The sequence below is a fragment of the Gopherus evgoodei genome, chromosome 12 (genome assembly GCF_007399415.2).
Source record: "Gopherus evgoodei ecotype Sinaloan lineage chromosome 12, rGopEvg1_v1.p, whole genome shotgun sequence".
NCBI classification, from domain to species: domain Eukaryota; kingdom Metazoa; phylum Chordata; order Testudines; family Testudinidae; genus Gopherus; species Gopherus evgoodei.
In genome coordinates this window covers 23,375,145-23,396,494 of record NC_044333.1, presented here as the reverse complement: position 1 = coordinate 23,396,494, position 21,350 = coordinate 23,375,145, and the positions used below count along the sequence as shown (strand labels likewise).

At 39.7% G+C, this 21,350-nt stretch overlaps 1 protein-coding gene across 1 annotated transcript in view; it reads left to right on the top strand.

The window, feature by feature from the left end:
• Window positions 1-20,887, top strand: part of LOC115660508 (neural-cadherin-like) — a 154,479-nt gene extending 133,592 nt beyond the window's left edge. The window contains exons 27-35 of the mRNA XM_030581981.1: window positions 51-178; window positions 1,143-1,266; window positions 2,522-2,702; window positions 5,543-5,709; window positions 6,404-6,668; window positions 9,165-9,345; window positions 11,079-11,323; window positions 13,078-13,232; window positions 16,980-20,887. Of these exons, the coding sequence (XP_030437841.1) occupies window positions 51-178; window positions 1,143-1,266; window positions 2,522-2,702; window positions 5,543-5,709; window positions 6,404-6,668; window positions 9,165-9,345; window positions 11,079-11,323; window positions 13,078-13,232; window positions 16,980-17,402 (1,869 nt within the window). The 3' untranslated portion in view covers window positions 17,403-20,887. The remainder of the gene's footprint in view (window positions 1-50; window positions 179-1,142; window positions 1,267-2,521; window positions 2,703-5,542; window positions 5,710-6,403; window positions 6,669-9,164; window positions 9,346-11,078; window positions 11,324-13,077; window positions 13,233-16,979) is intronic.
• Window positions 20,888-21,350: the final 463 nt, after the last annotated feature.

Below are 21,350 nucleotides of genomic sequence, written 5' to 3'. Positions count from 1 at the left end.
GTAATTCTTCGTTTTATGGTATGACAGAAGCCTTCTATGTTTTGGTGCAGGATGTTCGATTCACTTTGGATCGTTGCAGTGCAGCTGTTGTTTCAGAGATAGAGGGACTAGGTAAATGGTTGTCAACGGAAGACCGCACAAACTGTGAGGTCATGGGGACTATTCCACAAAGAGGAAGGTAACTGTGCACTTCTGGAGATTAAATGAGAAATAATTTAATATCTTTAAACATCTAATTTATCAAGATGAAAGCAGGGTGGTTAATGCTTCAGAAGACATCTATGCATTTCTACAGTGTCTTCTATCCAAGGATCTCAAAGCGCTATACAAACATTAATAAACTAACCTACCTCAGAGGTTGTGATAGGTCATAGATCAAGTCTGTAGTAGATCTAGGAACAGAATCCATATCTCCTGGTCCATAGTACTATGCCTTTACCACAGGATTATTCTCCTTGCTCAACAGATGCTCCTTAATTATTAAGCAATTATTGGACCTACTACTGTAAATCTTACTAATGAATTTGTTCCATTGACTTTAAATGGAGCAAGGTTGGACCCCAGCTAGATCAGATTTTATTTGCTCAATACTGTAAATCTTGTAAACTCTGTTGAAACTAGTAACAAACATAAATGTGTAAGGGCAAATTTAGCTGTCAATTTCACAAGTGTAAATCTGGAGTAATTCCACCCTGACACTTCTGTGATTTTATGACTTCAGGAGGGTTACCTTAATGGTGCCAATCTATATAATTGAGAATAATTTGTAATCTTGAAGTCTGATTCCTAGATTGCAACACGCACATTCCTTGCTTAGTCACATGTCTATTTAGAGTGAGATTTTTCAGAAGTGCTCACCATCTTAAAATTCCCACCACTTCAGTGCTAAACTTGAAAATTCCATATGTAAGCCTTAGGGCCAAATTCTCTGCTGGGTGACTCCATTGTTTTCAGTGGATTTACACTAGCAGAGAATTTGGTTCTTAGTTTTTCTTATCCTTGTAGAAAGTTGCCATTCCTCAGTTTATTCCTTGGAAATGCAGGACTGGTGCTATTTATCTTCCCTGTATTGTGGTGTATCTATTTTAAGGTAAAAGAGGCCCATTCATATTCATTTTTATTATGCATCTCACTGTTCAAAGGTATTTGGATGTGATCCAAGTTCTTCAGCTGGGTGGTGTAAAAGAATCAATTCCATATTCATACCCTCAGTTACAACACAAGCATTTTACTGGCTGCCTGCGCAATGTCATCTTGGATACTCAGGTAAGAGAGGATATGTCATGATTTTTGCATCTGTAAAGATGTATCACTTTTGGGTCTAGAGTTTTAGGAATTTTGTCTGAGAAATTGGATTTGTATTCTGAAGATGTAGGCACTCTTCTGGTTCTCATTAGTAATGGACTGGTCCCATAAGGGTTTAGCAGCTCCCTGCAGGATTGGCCCTATAATGCATCTCTTATTTTCAATGAGTTGCCTACATGCTTATTTTTTACCCTTTTTTTGAGCAATTGTTATATGTTCAACAGCAGAAATGTCCATGTACAAGATGTTGTTTACATTGACTAGCAAATAGAGAACTTAATGGTAAGGTCCTAGGCTGATGAGTCATTTCAAATAATGCTAAATTATGGGAAAGTAGTTATCATTAGGACACTTGAGTAGGCTGTAACCTCCACAAATTGCCATAAAGGTGATCTTCATAGCGTTGCTAAACAAAATGATGTAAAAGATGAATAAATTTGTTAAAATATATATAAAGCAATAGAACACACCATTTATGGGTTTAATGACAGTTGGCATTTCTGATTCGCACTGAGGAGATGTGTTGTCATTTGTGTTTCTCTGTCAATGTGGGAGTCCAGTGGGAAACAGCAAAAGGCAGTTTCCAGTCTGTTGTAATGTTGGTTGGTTAGAAGAAACTTTAAAGGCACACATCATGGCTTCGGATACACATGTGCAGCTCCCATTAAAGTAAACCACCACTTGGTTTTTTTTCTATTAAATGTCAGATTCAACTCAGCTTATATCAGGCACAATGGTATTGTTTTTTGTTTTGCATGGGTTGTATAATTAACATAAAAAACTCTCTCTTACCTGGAAACAGATGTTTCTGTGAGACAGAAACTGTGCTGTTGTTTATCTCCTTCTGTCCTGCCTTCTATTGTTTATCCATCTGTCCTGCGAGGTAACATTCCCTAACTCCCCCTCAAGGGATTTCTGAATGTTAATGAAATATATATAGACCCATGCCAGCTTTGTTTTGAATACTGTCAGTGTGTGTTGCATAAGCATATCCATATGCAAAATATGACTCTTGATGTTTAATATTTAAAAGTCAAACATTTATTAAACATGTTGAAAACTAGTGCCTTTTAAAACAAAACATGGCTTCAGCTCCACAAAAGAGAGAAATTAGATAGAGTTATACAGTGTGGTGTAGTGTAGGAATTGATCTCCAGGATAAAGTTTAACTGCTTGTTAAAACGAAATCACAATGTTCTATGATTTTCTCTTTAAGGTGTATGACCTTGAAACTCCTGCAGAGTCCTTGAATAGCTCTCCTGGCTGTGCATTGACAGATGGGAGCTGTGAGACCACTGGGTCCTCTTCCTGTGGTATTCATGGAAGATGTCTTGGAGAGTGGACATCATTCAGCTGTCACTGTTTGCCCGGTTACTATGGCTACAGATGTGATAAAGGTGAAGTCTTTTTTTCTCTATGATGTTATTGATGGCTGTGATGGTGCAATTTACGGAACAGTTTGCTTAAAATGTTCACAATTAATGACACTTCTGATAAGGCTTTGAACATATTGCTCAGGGTCATGTTCTGATTTTTTGGTTGGGCATTTTTTGTTAATCCCATCCTTCATTTTAATTCCTTTTTGAAATGTCTTCCTCATTACCAGATCATCTCTTTTACACTGATGGTATCTATGCACTTGTAACCTACACACCTTCTAGGTGCGGTGTTCTGTCCCATCTAGTGGCACCAAGACCACTTTGAGAGAGGTGAGTCTGCTCTACAGCCTTAGCTAAGAGCAGGTTGCCTTTTAGCTCATCTGGTAGAAGCTCATACACTAAGCTCCAGAGGCCCCAGGTTCAATTCTGCCTGCCAATGACTGGGGTCTGACGGTGTTACACACTCATGAGTAAATGGAATGGGACAGAATCATAATTGCTCAGCTGGGTGTCATAAGCACTGTACTGCTAACGTCGAAAGGATATTATTTTCTAGGGCCAAGAGATCTGTATTTTTGGTGCAGGAGGATCTGAGTTCCATCCCTGCTGCCTCCAGGTGGCCAATATGTGCAGCAAAGTGACAACCATAAAGTCCTAGGTGGCCACCGATTTCTTACACTAATTTAAATATGCCCTCAGCCTCTTCCCATTGTCTTGGTCAGAGACTGAGGGCAGACAGGAGAGATTGTGTTTGATCTGCATCCTCAAGCAGGAGTTCAAAAAGGCATTCAGTTGATTGCTGGAGAAAAAGAAGAGTTAATTGAGCAAAAGTAAAAGGCATTTCCCATTGTGTTGCTAAATGAGGCCATTTCTACCTTGTGTTAATTTTAAAGGAGCTGCTGTAAACATGCTTTAAAAATAATTAAAATATTCATTTCTAGTTACGGAGCTACCTGGGCTTTGGTCAGCAGGCTGGGAAAAGAGGAGGAGTGCTGGGGAGGCACTGGGCTCAGTCAATTGATATGGTTCCACATGGGGAATTATTAGCTAAATTGGAAAAGATGGGGATCAATATGAAAATTGAAAGGTGGATAAGGAACTGGTTAAAGGGGAGACAACAATGAGTCATACTGAAAGGTGAACTGTCAGGCTGGAAGGAGGTTACTATTGGAGTTCCTCAGGGATCGGTTTTGGGACCAATCTTATTTAATCTTTTTATTACTGACCTTGGCACAAAAAGTGGAAATGTGCTAACAAAGTTTGCGGATGACACAAAGCTAACGCAGAGACAGACTGGGCTATCATACAGGAAGATCTGGATGACCTTGTAAACTGGAATAATAGTAATGGGATGAAATTTAATAGTGAAAAGTGCAAGGTCATGCATTTAGGGATTACTAACAAGAATTTTGGTTATAAATTGGGGACACATCAGTTGGAAGTAACAGAGGAGAAGAAGGACCTCAGAGTATTGGTTGATCACAGGATGACTGAGCTGCCAATGTGATATGGCTGTTAAAAAAAGCTAATGTGGTCTTGGGATGCATCAGGTGAGGTATTTCCAGTAAAGATAAGGAGGTGTTAGTACCTTTATACAAGGCACTGGTGAGACCTCATCTGGAATATTGTGTGCAGTTCTGGTCTCCCATATTTAAGAAGGATGAATCCAAACTGGAAGAGGTACAGAGAAGGGCTACTAGGATGATCCGAGGAATGAAAAGCCTGTCTTATGAAAGGAGACTCAAAGAGCTTGGCTTGTTTAGCCTAACCAAAAGAAGGCTGAGGGGAGTTATGATTGCTCTTTATAAATATATCAGAGGGATAAATATCAGGGAGGGAGAGGAATTATTTAAGCTTAGTGCCAATGTGGACACAAGAACATGGATATAAACTGGACACTAGGAAGTTTGGACTTGAAATTAGATGAAGGTTTCTAACCATTAGAGGAGTGAAGTTCTGAAATAGCCTTCCAAGGGGAGTAGTGGGGGCAAAAGATATCTGGCTTCAAGACTAAGCTTGGTAAGTTTATGGAAGGGATGGTATGATGGGATAGCTTAATTTTGGCAATTAATCAATCTTTGATTATTCGCAGGTAAATATGCCCAATGGTCTGTGATGGGATGTTATATGGGGTGGGATACTACAGAGAATTCTTTCCTGGGTGCTGGCTGGTGAGTCTTGCCCACATGCTCAGAGTTTAATTGATTGCCATATTTGGGGTTGGGAAGGAATTTTCCTCCAGGGCAGATTGGCAAAGGCCCTGGAGGTTTTTCACCTTCCTCTACAGTGTGGGGTATGGGTCATTTGCTGGAGGATTCTCTGCACCTTGAGGTTTTTAGACCACGATTTGAGGACTTCAGTAACTTTTAGACATATGTTAGGGGTTTGTTACAGGAGTGGGTGAGTGAGATTCTGTGGCCTGCATTGTGCAGGAGGTCAGACTAGATTATCATAATGGTCCCTTCTGACCTTAAAGTTTATGAGTAATTGGGCAGGGATCCCTGTGCAGAAAATATGCTCAGTCCCTGGGGGAAAGAGCAGTGTGAGGGAGGACCTTTTGTTACTTTCTCTTAACACCCTCTGAGCATTTAAACAGCAGCATTAACAGGATCCAGATGGAGATGCGCCTAGCCCTACTCAGTGGAGGAATCTACGAAGTCTTTGAAAATGAAGGCAGGGGAACAGCTACTGGGGGAGCAGTGGCAAAGGCTTGAAGGATTTCCCCAAAAAGGCATGTTATGTCAGCACTAGAAATCATTTCACTGGGCTGTTTACACTAATTTGGAGAAATTATTTGTTTTACTTATATTGCTCTTTCTCTGCTTAGGGTAATTTTTAAACGTTTTTTAATTTTTTAGTTGCCAAAGAATATTCCTTTGGGCCAGGGAGCCACATTCGGTATCTGCTTCCTGTTGCTGCACCTGCCCGCAGGATGCTGTTAGAGGTGACAGTCAGGACACGACAGCCCAATAGTGTCATCATGAGCTTGTCTTCCCGAGCCATGGATGAACACATCACCCTGCAGGTTAGTGAACAGTCTGGGACAATCACAGCACAAAATGAATTCAATTCCAGTTCATGTGTAGCCCAGTGAAATGTGAGTAAGAGAGTACTTTTGTGCAGTACGCTACCCTAGCATGTAAAACAAAACTAGCCCCTGAAAATCTGTACTGTACAATTCTGTCCATTCATGCTAGTACAGTGGGCCTGATTCTCCACTAGTTAAACTGACCGTACACCTGTATCATACCATTGGCTGCAGTGTAAAACAGTGGCCCACCTAGTCTAGTGTCTGGTCTGACAGCTGCCTGCAAGGGCTGTGTGAGTGGCAGCCTTGCACGTCCCACTCCTCCAGTGAGATTATATAATTCAATTTCCACTATTTTTTGATGACACTGCCAGGAAAGATGCCCCAAGCAGTTTTTGTGTTGGTCCCTGCATTGAGAGTGCCAAATTAATGTCACATAGGGGAACTAACAGCCAGAAATGGTAACAAGTTGGTCACTGCTGAGCTGGGTTGGTTTGAACTGACAATGCAGATGTGACAGAATCACATTCCTAATCCTCTGAGCCAGCCTGTTGTCTTAGTCTACGTTTAAGTAAATGTTTTTGTCAAGATTATTCATTAGTTAAAAGAAGTTTGGTTGAAGTAACCTGACTGATCAAATACAGGAGTGATTGTGATTTTCTTCCCTAATACTCTGTTAATAATCCACAAGGTTGTTCAGGGATTCTTAACTGTCTCCTATAACCTGGGTGATGGAGACTATGCCGTAAACCTTCCCTCCTACAACATTGATAATGGTGAGTGGCATCATATCACCCTGGAGAGAATCGAAAACGAATTTACCCTTCGCCTTTATGAAGGAGGTGGGAAGAGAGAAATCCTGAGAGCAGCAGGAGTATGCAAAGAGATTGTGATTGATCCCAGTAGGGTAGTCCTTGGAAACACTTACCCTATCAGTCAGAACCGAAGTTTTCAAGGTAAGGAATTCTTGGTTTAACTGGGGCATAAGAATGTAGAAGGGCTATTGGTATGATGTGTGTGTACATTAAGTGAAGTTCACTTTCTCAGCACAAAGTCTGAGTTAAACGGATTTTTTGCAAGGCAACTTGGTGGGGATTTGTCAAGGAAGTCAAAATCCACCCTTTACCTAGGGGAAAGGTACAGGAAAAGCCCCATCCATAGCTTATACTTTAGCCCAGGGGTCGTCAACCTTTCAGAAGTGATGTGCTGAGTCTTCATTTATTCACTCTAATTTAAGGTTTCGCGTGCCAGTAATACATTTTAATATTTTTAGAAGGTCTCTTTCTATAAGAATATAATACATAACTAAATTATTGTTGTATGTAAAGTAAATAAGGTTTTTAAAATGTTTAAGAAGCTTCATTTAAAATTAAATTAAAATGCAGTGGCCAGGACCTGGGCAGTGTGAGTGCCACTGAAAATCAGCTTGAGTGCTGTAGGTTGCCACTGGGCTAAAAACAGGGGCAGTGAGTCCTGCACACTACTTATATAGCCATCTCCAGTCATATTGCAAATTTCCCTGCTGAATTAGATATGCAAGCCTGGATCTACCCTGTGTATCCATTTTGGAGCTGCCCACGCCTAAAAAGCAGAACCATAACAGTTCTCTACATTTGGGACATTTGTTGCCCTTATATTGCTGGGTGAATTACCTTCTTGTGATAAGTATTGTCCATTCCTAGGGCCCTACTAAATTCCTGGCCATGAAAAATGCATCACGGACCATGAAATCTGGTCTTTTCTATACTTTTACCCTATACTATACAGATTTCATGGGGGAGACCATCTTTTCTCAAATTCAGGGTCCTGACCCAAAAGGGAGCTGCAGGTGGAGTCACAAGGTTATTTTAATGGGGTCATGGTATTGCCACCTTTACTTTCACGCTGCCTTTAGAGCTGGGCAGCCAGAAAGTAGCGGCTATTGGCTGGGCACCCAGCTCTGAAGGCAGCATTCTGCCAGTAGCGCAGAAGTAAGGGTGGCAGTATCATACCATGCCATCCTTACTTCTGCGCTGCTGCTGGTGGCAGCTCTGCCTTCAGAGCTGGGCTCCCAGCCAGCAGCTGCTGCTCTCCAGCTCCCTAGCTCTGAAGGCAGTGCTGCTGTGAGCAGCAGGGCAGAAGTAAGGGTAGCAGTACCGCAATCCCCCCTACAATAACCTTGCAAGCCCCCTAGCCAACTTCTTTTTGGGTCAGGACCCCTACAATTACAACACAGTGAAATTTCAGATTTAAATAGCTGAAATAATGAAATTTATGATTTTTTAAATCCTATAACCATTAAATTGCCCAAAATGGACTGTGAATTTGGTAGAACCCTATTCATTGCACAGCACATTGCAAAACGGATGTTCTTAACTTTAAACACTGCTAGGAAAACTGAAACAGGCTATGTGAAGTTTGGATTACTGAGGCTCACAGTCTCCCAGCTGAAAGATTATAATGCAGTCAACTGGAACTTCCACTAGGGCAGGCTAAAATGTTTGTTAAACCACAGTTAAGTTTTTAAATATGTATCAACAATGGATTGGAAAAGGTCTTCATATAATGTTGTAGATTAAAATGCAAACAACTTAACTCTCATAAAAACAAGAAATGCAAAGGTTACAAAAAGGGGAAGCAGAGAAACACGGAGCTATTGATACCAAAACCAACCTTTACTATGCCCTCATATATCCACTCATCCTCCATGCAGGTGTGGGATTGTACTGTATCTTTAGTACTGGTATACAATCCACATACCCCACTACACTGTACAATACTGCACTGACAAATGTATAATCTGTGCATCACTCCTCCTCACTCATCTGCCATCTTCATGACCAGAGGTTGGCCTTCAGTTAATCCTCCTGTGACAAGACAGTAACATCTCTGGGGAGAGGAGGGATGCTCTTGTGTGTGAAACATAGGACAGGGAGTTCCAAAACCTGGTGTGACGTACATGCACCTGGGTCCTACATTCTGTTTACAAATGCAGTCAGTATTGTAATTTTTTTAATGGTAGTGCATCCCCAGCCTCCTCAGTCATTATTGGTCTTTTTTTTTCTGGAATGAAAGAGACTCTTAATAAAGTATAGTTCTTTTTCACACACACACCAAGACACAGGTAAACACTGGAGGAGCACACACTCTGGCTATTTGAACTCTCCCTTAGATATCATAGTAAAATGGTGAATTGGCAACTGCCACAGGTGTCTTTCTCTCAATTAGATACGGGGCTGGAAAACAACAGGGATGCAACTCCAAAATTTGGATATCAGAATCTGGCCCATATCTAATGGGATGGATCAAAAGCCTGGATCAAATGCCACTAAAGTTTGGGGAAATAACTTTGTGGCTTCAGCCCATCTCTAAATATACCATATGCTCAGTCTGCTAGTACTGACAGCTGTTTCAAATAGTTTTTCTTGTTGAACAGCTTTCAAAACCCAACTCCCTTTTGTTTTTTGCCTTAGGGTGTATGAAGGATGTGAGATTTAATAACTACAGGCTGCCTCTGGATACTCACACTAAGGAACTGGTGTCAGTATTAAGTTCCCAAGGAGTGAAAGAAAGCTGCTCTTCAGAGGCTTGTAGGAACAACCCCTGTGGCCAGCCGTTAATTTGTATTGACTTGTGGATGATGCATGAATGCAGGTAATTGGGGAAAGCAAGAGCATAGAAAATGCCAGGGCAACGTGGGAGGGCTGGATGCTAAAAACTGTTTAAGTTGAATCTTGCTACTGGGAAGTCCTCTGTATAGCATCATCCAGTTAAACTGTAGTGAAGTACAGGGCCAAAATCTACCCTTATTTATGCCTCTGCACCTCATTAGCTTCAGCAGTTTACTGATGTAAATCAGAGTACAGTCCCTTTCAACCAGATCCTCAACTGGTATAAAATGATACTTGGTATAAAATGGTGTATCTCCATTGACTGTAATTAAGGTAAGCAGATTAACACCAGCTGAGCATTTGGCTTTCTGCTCTATTAAAGCTGCTCATGGAATATTGCAAATACAGAACAATTTGACCCACTTTCTGAAAACTGAAATTGGGAAGTAATATGGAATGACTGTGCTACTAAATTTCTAAATTGAGCAGCTTCGCAGATAGCCTGGATATAAACATTGTTTTTGTGTGTTGGATGCCCTTTAAACAGCATAACATGTTAGGCATAAATAGGAGGATATGATCTATATAGTGAATGCTGTATCTTGTCATACTAAGTTCAAGCAGGAGTGATTACAGGATAATCAAAATTGGGATAATGCTTGAAATGACTTTAAAAAAAAACAAACATAAAACCTGTTTTTCAAATCAAGATAGTCACCTTCAGAATGTATTTTCCTGCAAAACCTAAAAGAGCTTAATCCATATTCAGAGTTAACTCCTGATGAATTTAATATCTTAAAACAAAGAAAGAAACAAACGGGACATCTGAACCTAGCTCAAAAGTGTATTTTATAACCAGAAGAAAACTGGAAACATGAAAATATTGTGTTTAGGCTGACAGTCTATATGACAAGGTACAGCTGGATGCAGTTTCGAAGAGCCAAAGTGTTCCTAAAAAGTATGGTTTATAGAGGGAAACATCAGTTCATTCTTCATTCTAAGGCTGGCTCCACTGCAAAGTTAACTCATGTTATCTCCACCGAGTAAACACCTCTTGAGTTAGCCTAGCTGGAATGAGAGTAGTCATGCTGTGAAACAGCAGAGTGATTGTTAGCGGTTGATGAGCTGTGCTAACTGGAGCTGTAGCCTGTACCCCCTGATGTGCCAGCTGACAAGTTAAAAGCACCACCACTCTCAAGTAATGGTTTTTTTTTCTGTAGATGGGACTCAACACTTAGTTAATTCTGCAGTAAAGACAATGCCTTAGTGTACTCCTGTATTAGCACTGTTCTGAGAAGGAGAATTGTAGAGGTGTTTTTTGTCACAAATGCTTTAAATCTCTAGAGGCTTGGAGATTCACAGAACTTGGGAAAGCACAGGAGAGGCTAATGTCATCTTATGGCATTTGAAAATCCTGCACATGATCAAACACTTGCTCAAGGAGGTAGTCTCACTGGAGCCAGTGGGACTACTGGCATCCCCAAGTTCATTCACGAGAGTATGTGTCTGGAGGAGTGAGCCTCATTATTTTTGTCTTGTTTCTCTGAAGAGAAGAACTCCTTAGCCCCTTCCCTGACTTCACTGAGACTATCTGTGTGGGTAAGCACTGCAAGAATAGGAGCTACAGTAAAGCCACCTTGGCATAAGATAACTCAGAAGACTGTATTCAGATATCCAGCATGTGTCCCAAGGTTGGTGTAGGGTTTTCAGTGCTCTCTTTCATGTCTGCTGTTATCAAGGATTTTTGTTGTTTTACTCTGCTTTTTGTCTTTCCAGTTGCCCTCCGGGACACCTGATCACAGAGAATGCCACAGGCAGGCACTGTGTCTATACTGAATGTGCTAAAAGACCCTGTAACTTTGGCACGTGTATCTCCCTGTCTCCAACCAAGTTCCAATGTCATTGCTCTGATGGCTATACTGGCCGTTACTGTGAAATCACACTGGCAATCTTTCACAAGGATGCAGGCTTGAGCTTCAGTTCCATGTTCGCCATCTGCATTTGCTTTTTGGCACTTTTAGGTAGTTATGGCAACTACGTCTTATACTACCTTTGGTGATTTAATTTATCCATTCTCTGTTGACACTGATCATGTTGTCTTTCTGTGAAGAATTTGCTTCCTTGTGGAGCCTGGACTCTGCCTTCAGTGTCCTTCTCTCTATTCCATCCACTGTCACTTTTCATCCCCCCCTCCACAAAAGTTACATTGTTAATTGGCAGTAATTCAGCTGAGGAAAGCCCTTGCAGTTCACTGATTTTGTGATATTTCATTGCCAAGAAACTGTTCAGCATGTACAAGTAGCGGCAAATTCAGTCAAAAGCTAGGAAAAAGATTGCTAGGAGAAAGTCATTATTTAAAATACAGCTAGTCATGGAACGGGTATTTCAGCCCATGAGAAATAAATTGTTACCGAGAGCAGACTTTGACCTCTGGATCCAGGCTAGGAGCATGTTTATTTTTAATATCTGGCCAACTGTAAGTTATCACAATGTAAATAAATCAGAAGTTCCTGGTTTTTTATAAGAATTTTTGTTATACTTGAGTATCTCAAAATCAGATTTCATTAAAAAAATTGGCAAAGGATTGTTGCATATGATAAGATCTATATATATCTATATCACATTCTGGTAAACTGCAGAATGAAATTTAAACAGAGAAATCTCAAAATAAAACTTATGACCAATTTATAAAAATGCTCACTCTCACAGCAAATACATTTTAAATTTTATACAGTAAAGGCCCCATCCTGTTCTTACTGAAATTGCTGTGGAGTTTTGCCATCGACTCCAATGGGATCAGGACTGGGCATTGAGAGAGGATTTTATGATGTAGTTTTACAGTGGAGATGGTAACACATTGTATACAAGTTTGTATTTACATAATGTTAACAAACATCTTCAATGTAGTAGTTCAACAATTTTCAGCATGTAAATTGCAACTAAACACATTTTTTAAAATTATTTAAATTTGCAGATGTTAAGGCATAAAAATGTGCCTGAATTATTTTTTCTAATAAAGCATTTGATACATAATCCTCTTCCCTTTGTCTCATGTCGTCTTATGCTTCATTTCTGTTCTTGTTCACAGAATTGTATCTGTTCTTCAGAACTCATCTGCATCAGTTTTTGTGCTACATCTTTGTATCCATTTTCTGTTAAGCATCAAATCTGTCCAAGTCAGTACAGTAAACAGATATTTTGGTCTCAAATAACCATTTCTGCATGTCATTCAGTTCTTCAGTTGTTACTAACTTTGTAATAAAGAAAGCCCTCAAGGCCTCTCCTTCTCCCTTTGATATCGCTTGTAACTACATTTATCGTTAATGGAAGTAATGCTCAAAGCAAAAGGACAGCTGACGTCTACAGCTGCAGATGATTTTATGGACTTGCCTTTTAAAGGGCCTGAATCCTCTCTCTTTATACTGGCTTTAAATCAATGTACCTACTTTGGCCCAAATCCTTGAAGGTTCTTAGGCATCTAACTTGGATTGGAATCAGTGGGAGTTAGGCATCTAAATGAATGCCTTTGAGGATCTGGGCCACTGATTTAAATGAAGTTTTTTCTGGTTTACAGTGATGTGAGAGCAGACTCAGGCACTTAGTATGAAGACTGAAGCCGTTCTACCCATTTCAGTTCTGACTTCCTTCTGGCATTGCAATATCCAGTAATAGTTACTGTCTCTACCACACTGCAGTATTTGAAGGGAAAAAAAATGGTTATTCTCTGCTTCATTTCTGAATGATTACTCTCTGCTTCACTCCCATGTGCGCACAGTTCTGTTCAGTGGTGCTTTCCTGTGGACTCGCTGGAAAAGTCACAAAGGTTTGAATGGAGGAGTTTACCATGTCTCTGCCTATCATGATGACTTGGAGGACATCAGAGAAAATATCCTCAACTATAATGAAGAAGGGGGTGGGGAGCAAGATCAAGTAAGGATCATTCCATTAAATGAATATGATACAAGTGGGCTAGTGGTTCTCCACTCTAATGAAATACAGGAGAGTCAGTTTTGCTTTACCCTTCGCCTTGGTGCTGCTGGTTACATTACCCCAAGCAACTGATGAACTTATTTGTAAGGTTGCATGTTTTTTTACAAATGGATACATAAAGGTCTATAAAATTTTAATTTGCCTTAAAGCAGAAGTACCTATGTGAATGATTATAAATGCTTGTAGCCAGGATGAGTTTAGCAGTTAAAGAATTTATGGATGATCCTTTTTCTGGCTTCATGCTCTGGAGGCTCTGCTGTTGTCAGTAGCAATTACTGCTGTAGCAATAAGGTTTTAGAAGACTTTAACATGAAATCTTCCTTATGGACTAGCTCTTTTGATGACACTTCTTACCACATTATGTGTGTTATTAGAACATGACTTATTACACCTTAAAGTCCCTCAGTTTTTATTCATTAAGGGATGCTGGTACTATCCTTGTTTTAGCTAAAGCTTTTTAGCTCTTGGAATAAAATACCAGGGCCCTTTCTGTTCCCTTCTCTGTTGGGAAGAGAAGCAAATACCAGAATATAAAACTCTTATTGCACTTTTAATATACAACATGCCACACCAAACAGGTTATTCTCACATTTGTTTGTCCTGCACATGGATTACCAGAGTTTTTGCTTATATTGCTATCCAGAGGAAATGTAACTGATAATTACAGATTTGTTACTCTTTTAAAAAACAGGTAATTTTTTGAAAAATTAATGTTTATGTCAGAAAAAGTAAGAGACTATTGCCTCTTTTAAAACACTTCATTTTATCCAGTATAAGGTGCAACAGTATTTCTGAGTTTGTGGTTGGCATGCCATGAGTGCTACAGAACAAAGTTTTAAAATCTGAATATTAAACTTTCAGATAAATAAGCAAGGAGTTTTTATACATTAACATTTATATTAAACATTTATGGGAGCCAGCTGCAAAATAATCTTTCACTTGTAAAATGTCCTCAAATTTTTGATGAATTACTGTAAATGCATTTTAAATGCCTAGGGGGATATTTTTCAAGTGGCATATGGAATTATGTTCACTGATCCTGTTAGTTTTAATAAGATTATCTCCCGTGCTACACTTGCACATTTGCCACACAGGGTTCATATATCGAGGAAATAGTGTTTGTATGACAGGTCTTAAGAGTTTCCCTGAGAAGAACTAAAGCATGTTCTTTTCATAAAACAGCAAAATCAAGTACACTAACAACCAAATGACTCCCAATCAAAGGTGATCTTAAAGTGTGGAAGCACACAGAGGAAATAATGTTGGCCTCCCTGAGATCTTGTTTACTGTAGGCCATTTCCAAATTAATCTACTTTTTTAAACATGGAAAGCTTGTCCAAAATCTTCATAAATGGCCACTGATTTTGGGTGCCTAATTCTTGATGCAGAATTTCAAACTGAGCACCCACAACTTCATAGGAATTAAATGGGTGCAGTCCAAAGTTATCGTAACAAATTAACATAAGAGTGTATGCACAGTAAAGAGACCATGTATAAATGTCACATTTGTTAGCTCGAGGGCAAGACTGGGGAAACAAATGGGTATCCTTGCTGAATTTCTATACATGTAATGGAGGGAATAAGGATTTTAGAGAAATAAGGATTTTACAGAAAAAAGTGCACTGCTGGGTAAAATACTTAGCATTGTTTGGGGCTGAGCTGTGTTAACAATGGCTGGGAAACAAGGGGCAAGGATGATCTTTGGGATTGTAAATTGCCTGATAATTATGTGTATAATTAGAAGAAATGGTATCTATCGTTTCATTTTAAGAAATAGAAAAAGAAATGAAAACATGATTTTAATATGACCAAATTCACTGAAGGCCTGATTCTTAACTCTACTCAGGCACAGTCCCACCTAATTTGGGAAGGGCCAAAAAAGCAGCTATCCATTTTGAGAATTTTGCCTGAGTAAGAAATTCACCATGGGGTCATACAGAAATTATTGATAGTTTATACTTATTTAGTACCTTTCATCCTAAAGGGAAACATGAACATGCCATCTAGATAGCACATCACCCATCATCAAAATACAGCAACTGCTCTGGAATGGAAATAAGACAGTTATTCTGTGTTACATTAAAGTCTTGGAGTCCAATCCTGCAGACCTTGCATGCACAAGCACAGGATTTCTTAGGTGCAGGCTTGTGCTCTTACTTTTTACAACTGCATCTCCCTCACTGAAACGTGGCAGACACACTAAGGGTTAGTCTACATGAGAAGTACTACAGCAGCGCAACTGCACCAATGCAGCTGCACTGCTGCGGCGCATCGGGTGAAGATACTCTGTGCTGATGGGAAACAAGCTCTCCTGTTGGCATCATAAAACCACCTCCACAAAAGGCGGTCGCTGTGCTGGTGGGAGAAGCTCTCCCACTGACATAGCGATGTCCACACTGGCGCTTAGGTCAATGTAACTTATGTCACACAAGGGGGTGGCTTATTCATATCCCTGAGCGACATAAATTATACTGACACAAGTGCTAATGTATACAAGCCCTGAGATTAGGATCATCTTTTATTTTAGCACAATTTCACTGATGTAAAGGTAGTATTTTGGAATGTTCACATTGACAGCTCTGACTGATTTTCTCTAGCTCCAGATGAAAACAGACATTTAAAGAATTATTATATAGCCACATACGAGGTTCTGTGTAGCACAGGCACTTCAATCATATCACTCCCCTTAGGGCCTGCCAATGTGCCTAGAAAGACCACCTCTTGGACTGAAAAGATAACCCAGATAATCTCTGCTTTGTCTATTTTCCGAAACTTGCATCAAGGCTGCCACCAATTAGTGTCTATTGTACTGGTTGTTTTAGTGATGTAGACAGTTGTGCACTGGGAACTGGACTGAAACTTGAAATAACTGTCAGATAGTGGTTGCATTTCAACCACTACAATGATGCTTGGCTTTAGAAACAAAAGATTCTTTACCCTATTGCCAGCCACCTGACCCACACATTCCTCTCACTTCCAAAGGAGCTAACTAGCACCAAAGTCCAAATAAATTTAACAGAAATCTACATGGGAAGTGGCTCAATCATGGGTTCAGCCCCATGCCCTCCAACCATGGATGCAACACCTTTCCTTGAAAGGTACAGAGCCACTTCTCACTCCCAGCCTTGGGACTGGGTTCAGCAGTGTTTGATGAAAGGCCAAGCAACAGCCAAATCTGAATCAGAAAACAAACTGGAAGCATTTTAATCATCTTTCTTTAGCTACTAATAGAAAATTAAACTTCAGTTTGAACAGGCTGCCTATGACTCAGCACTGTTGGCAGTAGTGGCAAGAAAGGAGGAAGCAGAAACAAATCTGAAGCAAAACCATAAAGATTTTACCTTGCTCAATACTAGAGGAAAAAATACATTAAAAAAAATGCAGTGAAGGTAAACCTAAATGTCTCTGTTACAACAGCATTAAGGGAAAGCTGTATTTGCTCATTGGACACCTGTAAAGTGGTCTTTAGCATTCCTATAGCTCTTTCATAGGCACTGCAGTTAAATTAATGGGCCAATAAAGTGCACTCTGGATTGTCTTCATGCTCTAGTGTGGTGGTCAGATCAAAATCTAAGACTATTTACAAATGTTTTCTTTCCAGGACAACAATATGGTTAGTCCATTAAAGCATAAAAAGTTGGGGGCTACAGTGAATGTTCATTTAACAGGGATGATTTCTCACTCCAGGATGCTTACAACATGGCAGAACTCCAGATGTCTCTTCAGACTAGCCCAGCCTATTCTCTTTCTCTCTACAAGAAGAAAGGGAAACCATCGGAGCTGAACTGTCCCTTGAGCGGCAATGTGGCACCTAGCCCAAAGGATCAGCTAAAAGTATCTGCAACTAGGAGCTCCTCCGTTACCAGTGAAGACTTCAGTCGTTATCTGTCAGATGTTGTTAGGGATGCTGATCAGCAGCCCCAGGCCTTGCCCCGTGATTCCCTACAGGTATATTACACAGAGGGAGAGGGCTCAGTAGCCAGTAGTCTTAGTTCCCTAGATTCCTCTGGACTGGATGAAGAGACTGTGTATGATGACTTGAAAGAGTGGGGACCAAAGTTTGAGAAATTAAGTGAACTGTATTCACACAAAAAGACAGAGGACATGTAGATTCCTATGTTTACTATGCTTGAAATTCTGAAAGCAAGCATGAAGGGCTATTCAGTTTTTCATGCAATTGCACCTTTGATATATTTTATTCCACAGGATTTTATTCCTCTTCATTTTGATGGGTGGGGGATGCAGTCCAAATGCCCACTAAAGAGCCTTTGTTGGTACCTAGAAGCTAACTTCCAAAATAAACTAGGAATTAAAACTCTTGGCCTTTTCCCTGTTTGTCCAGCAACTAAACTGAAAAAATAAATGAACTAGGAACACCTTTTAAAAAGGTAGTAATTGGTGTATGTTGCTGAAAAGTAAACATCTCCTATACTAATATTAATAAGAAAGGGCTTCCATATGATGCAGTCTTTTGTGTTCTAGCACGGTAACTGCTAGCATGCAAAGAGAAGCCAGGGCTAGACATATTGCATTCACATGACACTCTGGCGGACTTTTATCTGGAAAGTGTGTCCTTTGTTCTTCTCCTGGCCTTAAATGTAAATTGTACCACATACAATCTTGTTCTCTGAATTAACTTCACTTAAAAAAAATGGGCACTTAAACATAGTAGCCCACACTCCAACTGTGTTGCTTGGGTCTAGCTGATGATAGAATTGGGTCTTACCTTTGGTTATAACTTAGTGACATTCCATTGTGCCATGGTACAAAGAAAGAGGCTGAACCTGAGCCCAAAGCATGAAGTCAGTTGCTTATAGCCAAACCTTTCATTTGGTAGTCTTTAAAAAAAAAAAAAAAAAAAAAAAGAAGACCTAACTATTTAGGAATTTTGGTGATAAATGCCAGAACCCACTTAAAGCTTACAAAAGAAGCTGATTTTCTTTGTGTAATACCCAAGAACCAAAATTAGGGACAAACCTGAGTTACGTAGTTTGAATCTAGATCCTTTTTCCCCAAACTTGGGGCTGCTGATCCACTGTTCTGTTAAAACTCCATCTTACAGAAATGTAGTCAAACTGCCAAGCGTGGAGCCAGATTTGGACTTTAAACATCACCAGTTTGAGGCTTTGGCTCCACTGTTCCAGTTTGAGCTCTTTGAACACACGTTGATAAACTTGCAACTTTGAACAGTCAAACCATATCCTGAACTTGTTTGTGTCTATGCAACCTCACTGACTAGAATGTGGAAGCATGGGTGTGAGCAAGAGCTGCATTTTGCCCTTGTCTGGGGGTTGAGGGAGGCAAACTCTTTCAGAGAAGGAAAAATATGCTTTCAGTTAGAAGAAAAACTTCCCTTGTGTTTCCAGGTTAATATTTTATTTCTTAATAGTGGAAATAAGTACTCTTCTTTGAAAGCCCAGCTGACTGAAGGCAGCTCTACCAAAAATGAATCTCCTACACCCACTGGTGTCTCAAAGCTTAGAATTTTGTAACAAACAAGACCCTGCTAGAAGGCTAATTTGAATCGAGGCTAATTTTCTAAAAACGAACTGAGTAGCAGAATACCAGAAAAACAAACTGCTGGCTGACAACCTATCTCAGCAAATAATGCAGCACTCAGAATCTGACAGTGCTTCCAAGAAAATCATAATCATCTGCAGGGGAAAAAAACCCATCATGGCAATCATAGTAGGTGGAACCCTTCCATCAAAAGAGATGGCTTTATGATATGTTGCAAACTGATCAAGCCTTTTGACTAGCTAGCACGCTGAATGGGATTTCTGGCTAAACAATTAACATTGGAAACTGACACTGCTCTGTACAATACATTTCAATCTTCTTTCTTAGATCTGCATTAGGATTTATAAACTGATACGAATGTAAACCTAAAGTTTAACTTAACTTCAGCAACAGCACAGCTGGGAATATGTTTTGTTTCTTTGACATTAAGAAAGTGACTAAAGTTTGAGTGCTGCATACTTTTTTTCTGTACATCAAGTATAAAACAATGAGACATGATGGTATGGGGAAAGCAAGAAGAGATGGGAAATTTAAGAAGCTGGACATGGAGAAATGACAGTGGGAAGGGGGAGAAATTAATTAAGATATGGGCATTAATGTCAGAAAGGTCTTGAAGCACCTTGAAAGCACTAGGTAAAATTTTCAGAAGCACTTAAATTAATCAGGAGTCCAACGTGCATTTTCAAAAGTGATTTTGGGGCTTAGGAATCTACATCTCCTGGGAAGTCAACGGGACTTTGACTTCTAAGTCAGTTAGGCACTTCTGAAAATTTTATGGAATGCCATTTTTAAAAGTCACTTGGGCAGGTGCCTAAAGACATTTGAAAATCTGGCCTTTATGAGCTTAAGTCCCATTGACTTGCAATAAGATTTGGGTTCCTCAGTGCCTATGGCCCAGATTTTTAAAGGGCACCTCAGTCTGCTGAAATCAATGGGAGTTGGGTGTCTAAATACCTTTACCTTTAAAAGAGTGGGCTGGAGTGACTTTTAAAAATTTTATCCAATGTTTATAGAGTGTGTTCTGGGACACACTTGCCTTTATGAAAAAGTAGAGAAAAATAACTCAGGCTCTCTGCTCCCACTTAGGGGTGATATTTACTGTGAAATCCCTTTGTTAAACTGTTGAAATGAATTTGAAAGTATCTAATATTTAGGGCAAAAATGAGACCTCATATCTGGACCATCAGAGTGATGAAATTCCAAATAGTGCAGTCTGAAGAGCTAGCAATGGCCTTCCTCCAAATTCACTGTCATCACCTAGGAGCAAGGAACTTCACCTCCACATTTCTTTTGTGTATACGACAGAGGGAGATACATCTAGCTTGGGTAACAGTGTACAGAATATCTGTGTTGTATTACAGTACAGAACATTTTTTGCTATTCACCTGAAACAGGTGCATCAGTTTTGGGGCACCAAACATTATTCCGGGCTCTTGCTGCAAGACACCAAAAAAAACCCCACCAAAACCACCTCTAAACCAAAATCACCATGCTCCACCTGAATATGGGTCAATACAGATCTGTCAGGCGATATTGATTTGCACATATTTCTCAGTTTAAATCAGAAGTGCACATGCAATATCTTGCCCTCACAGACATATTGTGCATTTGTGACACTTGGAGAATTTTGTGCCTAGAAACCAACTAATGGATTACATTTTCCAGTGATGCAGCCCTTTCATCTGGAAAAGATTAAACTACGAATACTTTACTCACTCTTGATGTTTTTCATTTTCAGAGCGTACTTAGTCCAAATATAAATTTTACTGATAAAACACTTAAGTAAAATATTTTAATTGTTTCAGAAAACTGTGCGAAAAATGTTAGATTAAATAAATATATTGCAATTGTAAACAAGTTGAGTATGTTGGGTTCTATGTATTCTATTACTGTAACAGTCACAGACGGTACAAATGGAGGTAGATATTCACTAAAATCTTACTACCCTCCAAGAGCAATAAATACCCTCCCAGTGTTTACCACACTCTGTGCTCCCAAATTCCTTTCCTCCATCACTATGATATGCTGTCATTTTGGTTGTGTTTTCAATCTAATTTAGCCTGTAAGCTCCCTGGGGCAAGGACTATGTTATTTTATTTGCCTGTAAAGTGCCATGCACACTGAAGGCATTGTATTAATAATAAATATTCTATATCTGATATGTCCTAGTTATATATATTCTGTTGGGTTAGCTGATTGGACCCAGTCCTAGATTATTATCCATCAAATGAACCTTGATCCTACACTTCTCAAAGACAAAACTCCCACTGTTATCAGTACAGTTACTTTAGGATAGTGCTTGTAATATTGAGCATATTCACCATGCTGGTCAATATTATTTACCCTTTCTAGCTGAAACTAGTTTTGGCTTGATGAGCAAAAATGAGGCACAAGGTAGCAATAAACACACTTTAGGGGTGATGCATACAAAGGCCTATTGTATGAGCTTAAATATAGATAATGATTGCAATAAGGTGGCCTTGGTTAGCCTGCTCCCAACTTGATCCATACACACTAAGAACAGAGTTTGGTATAAAC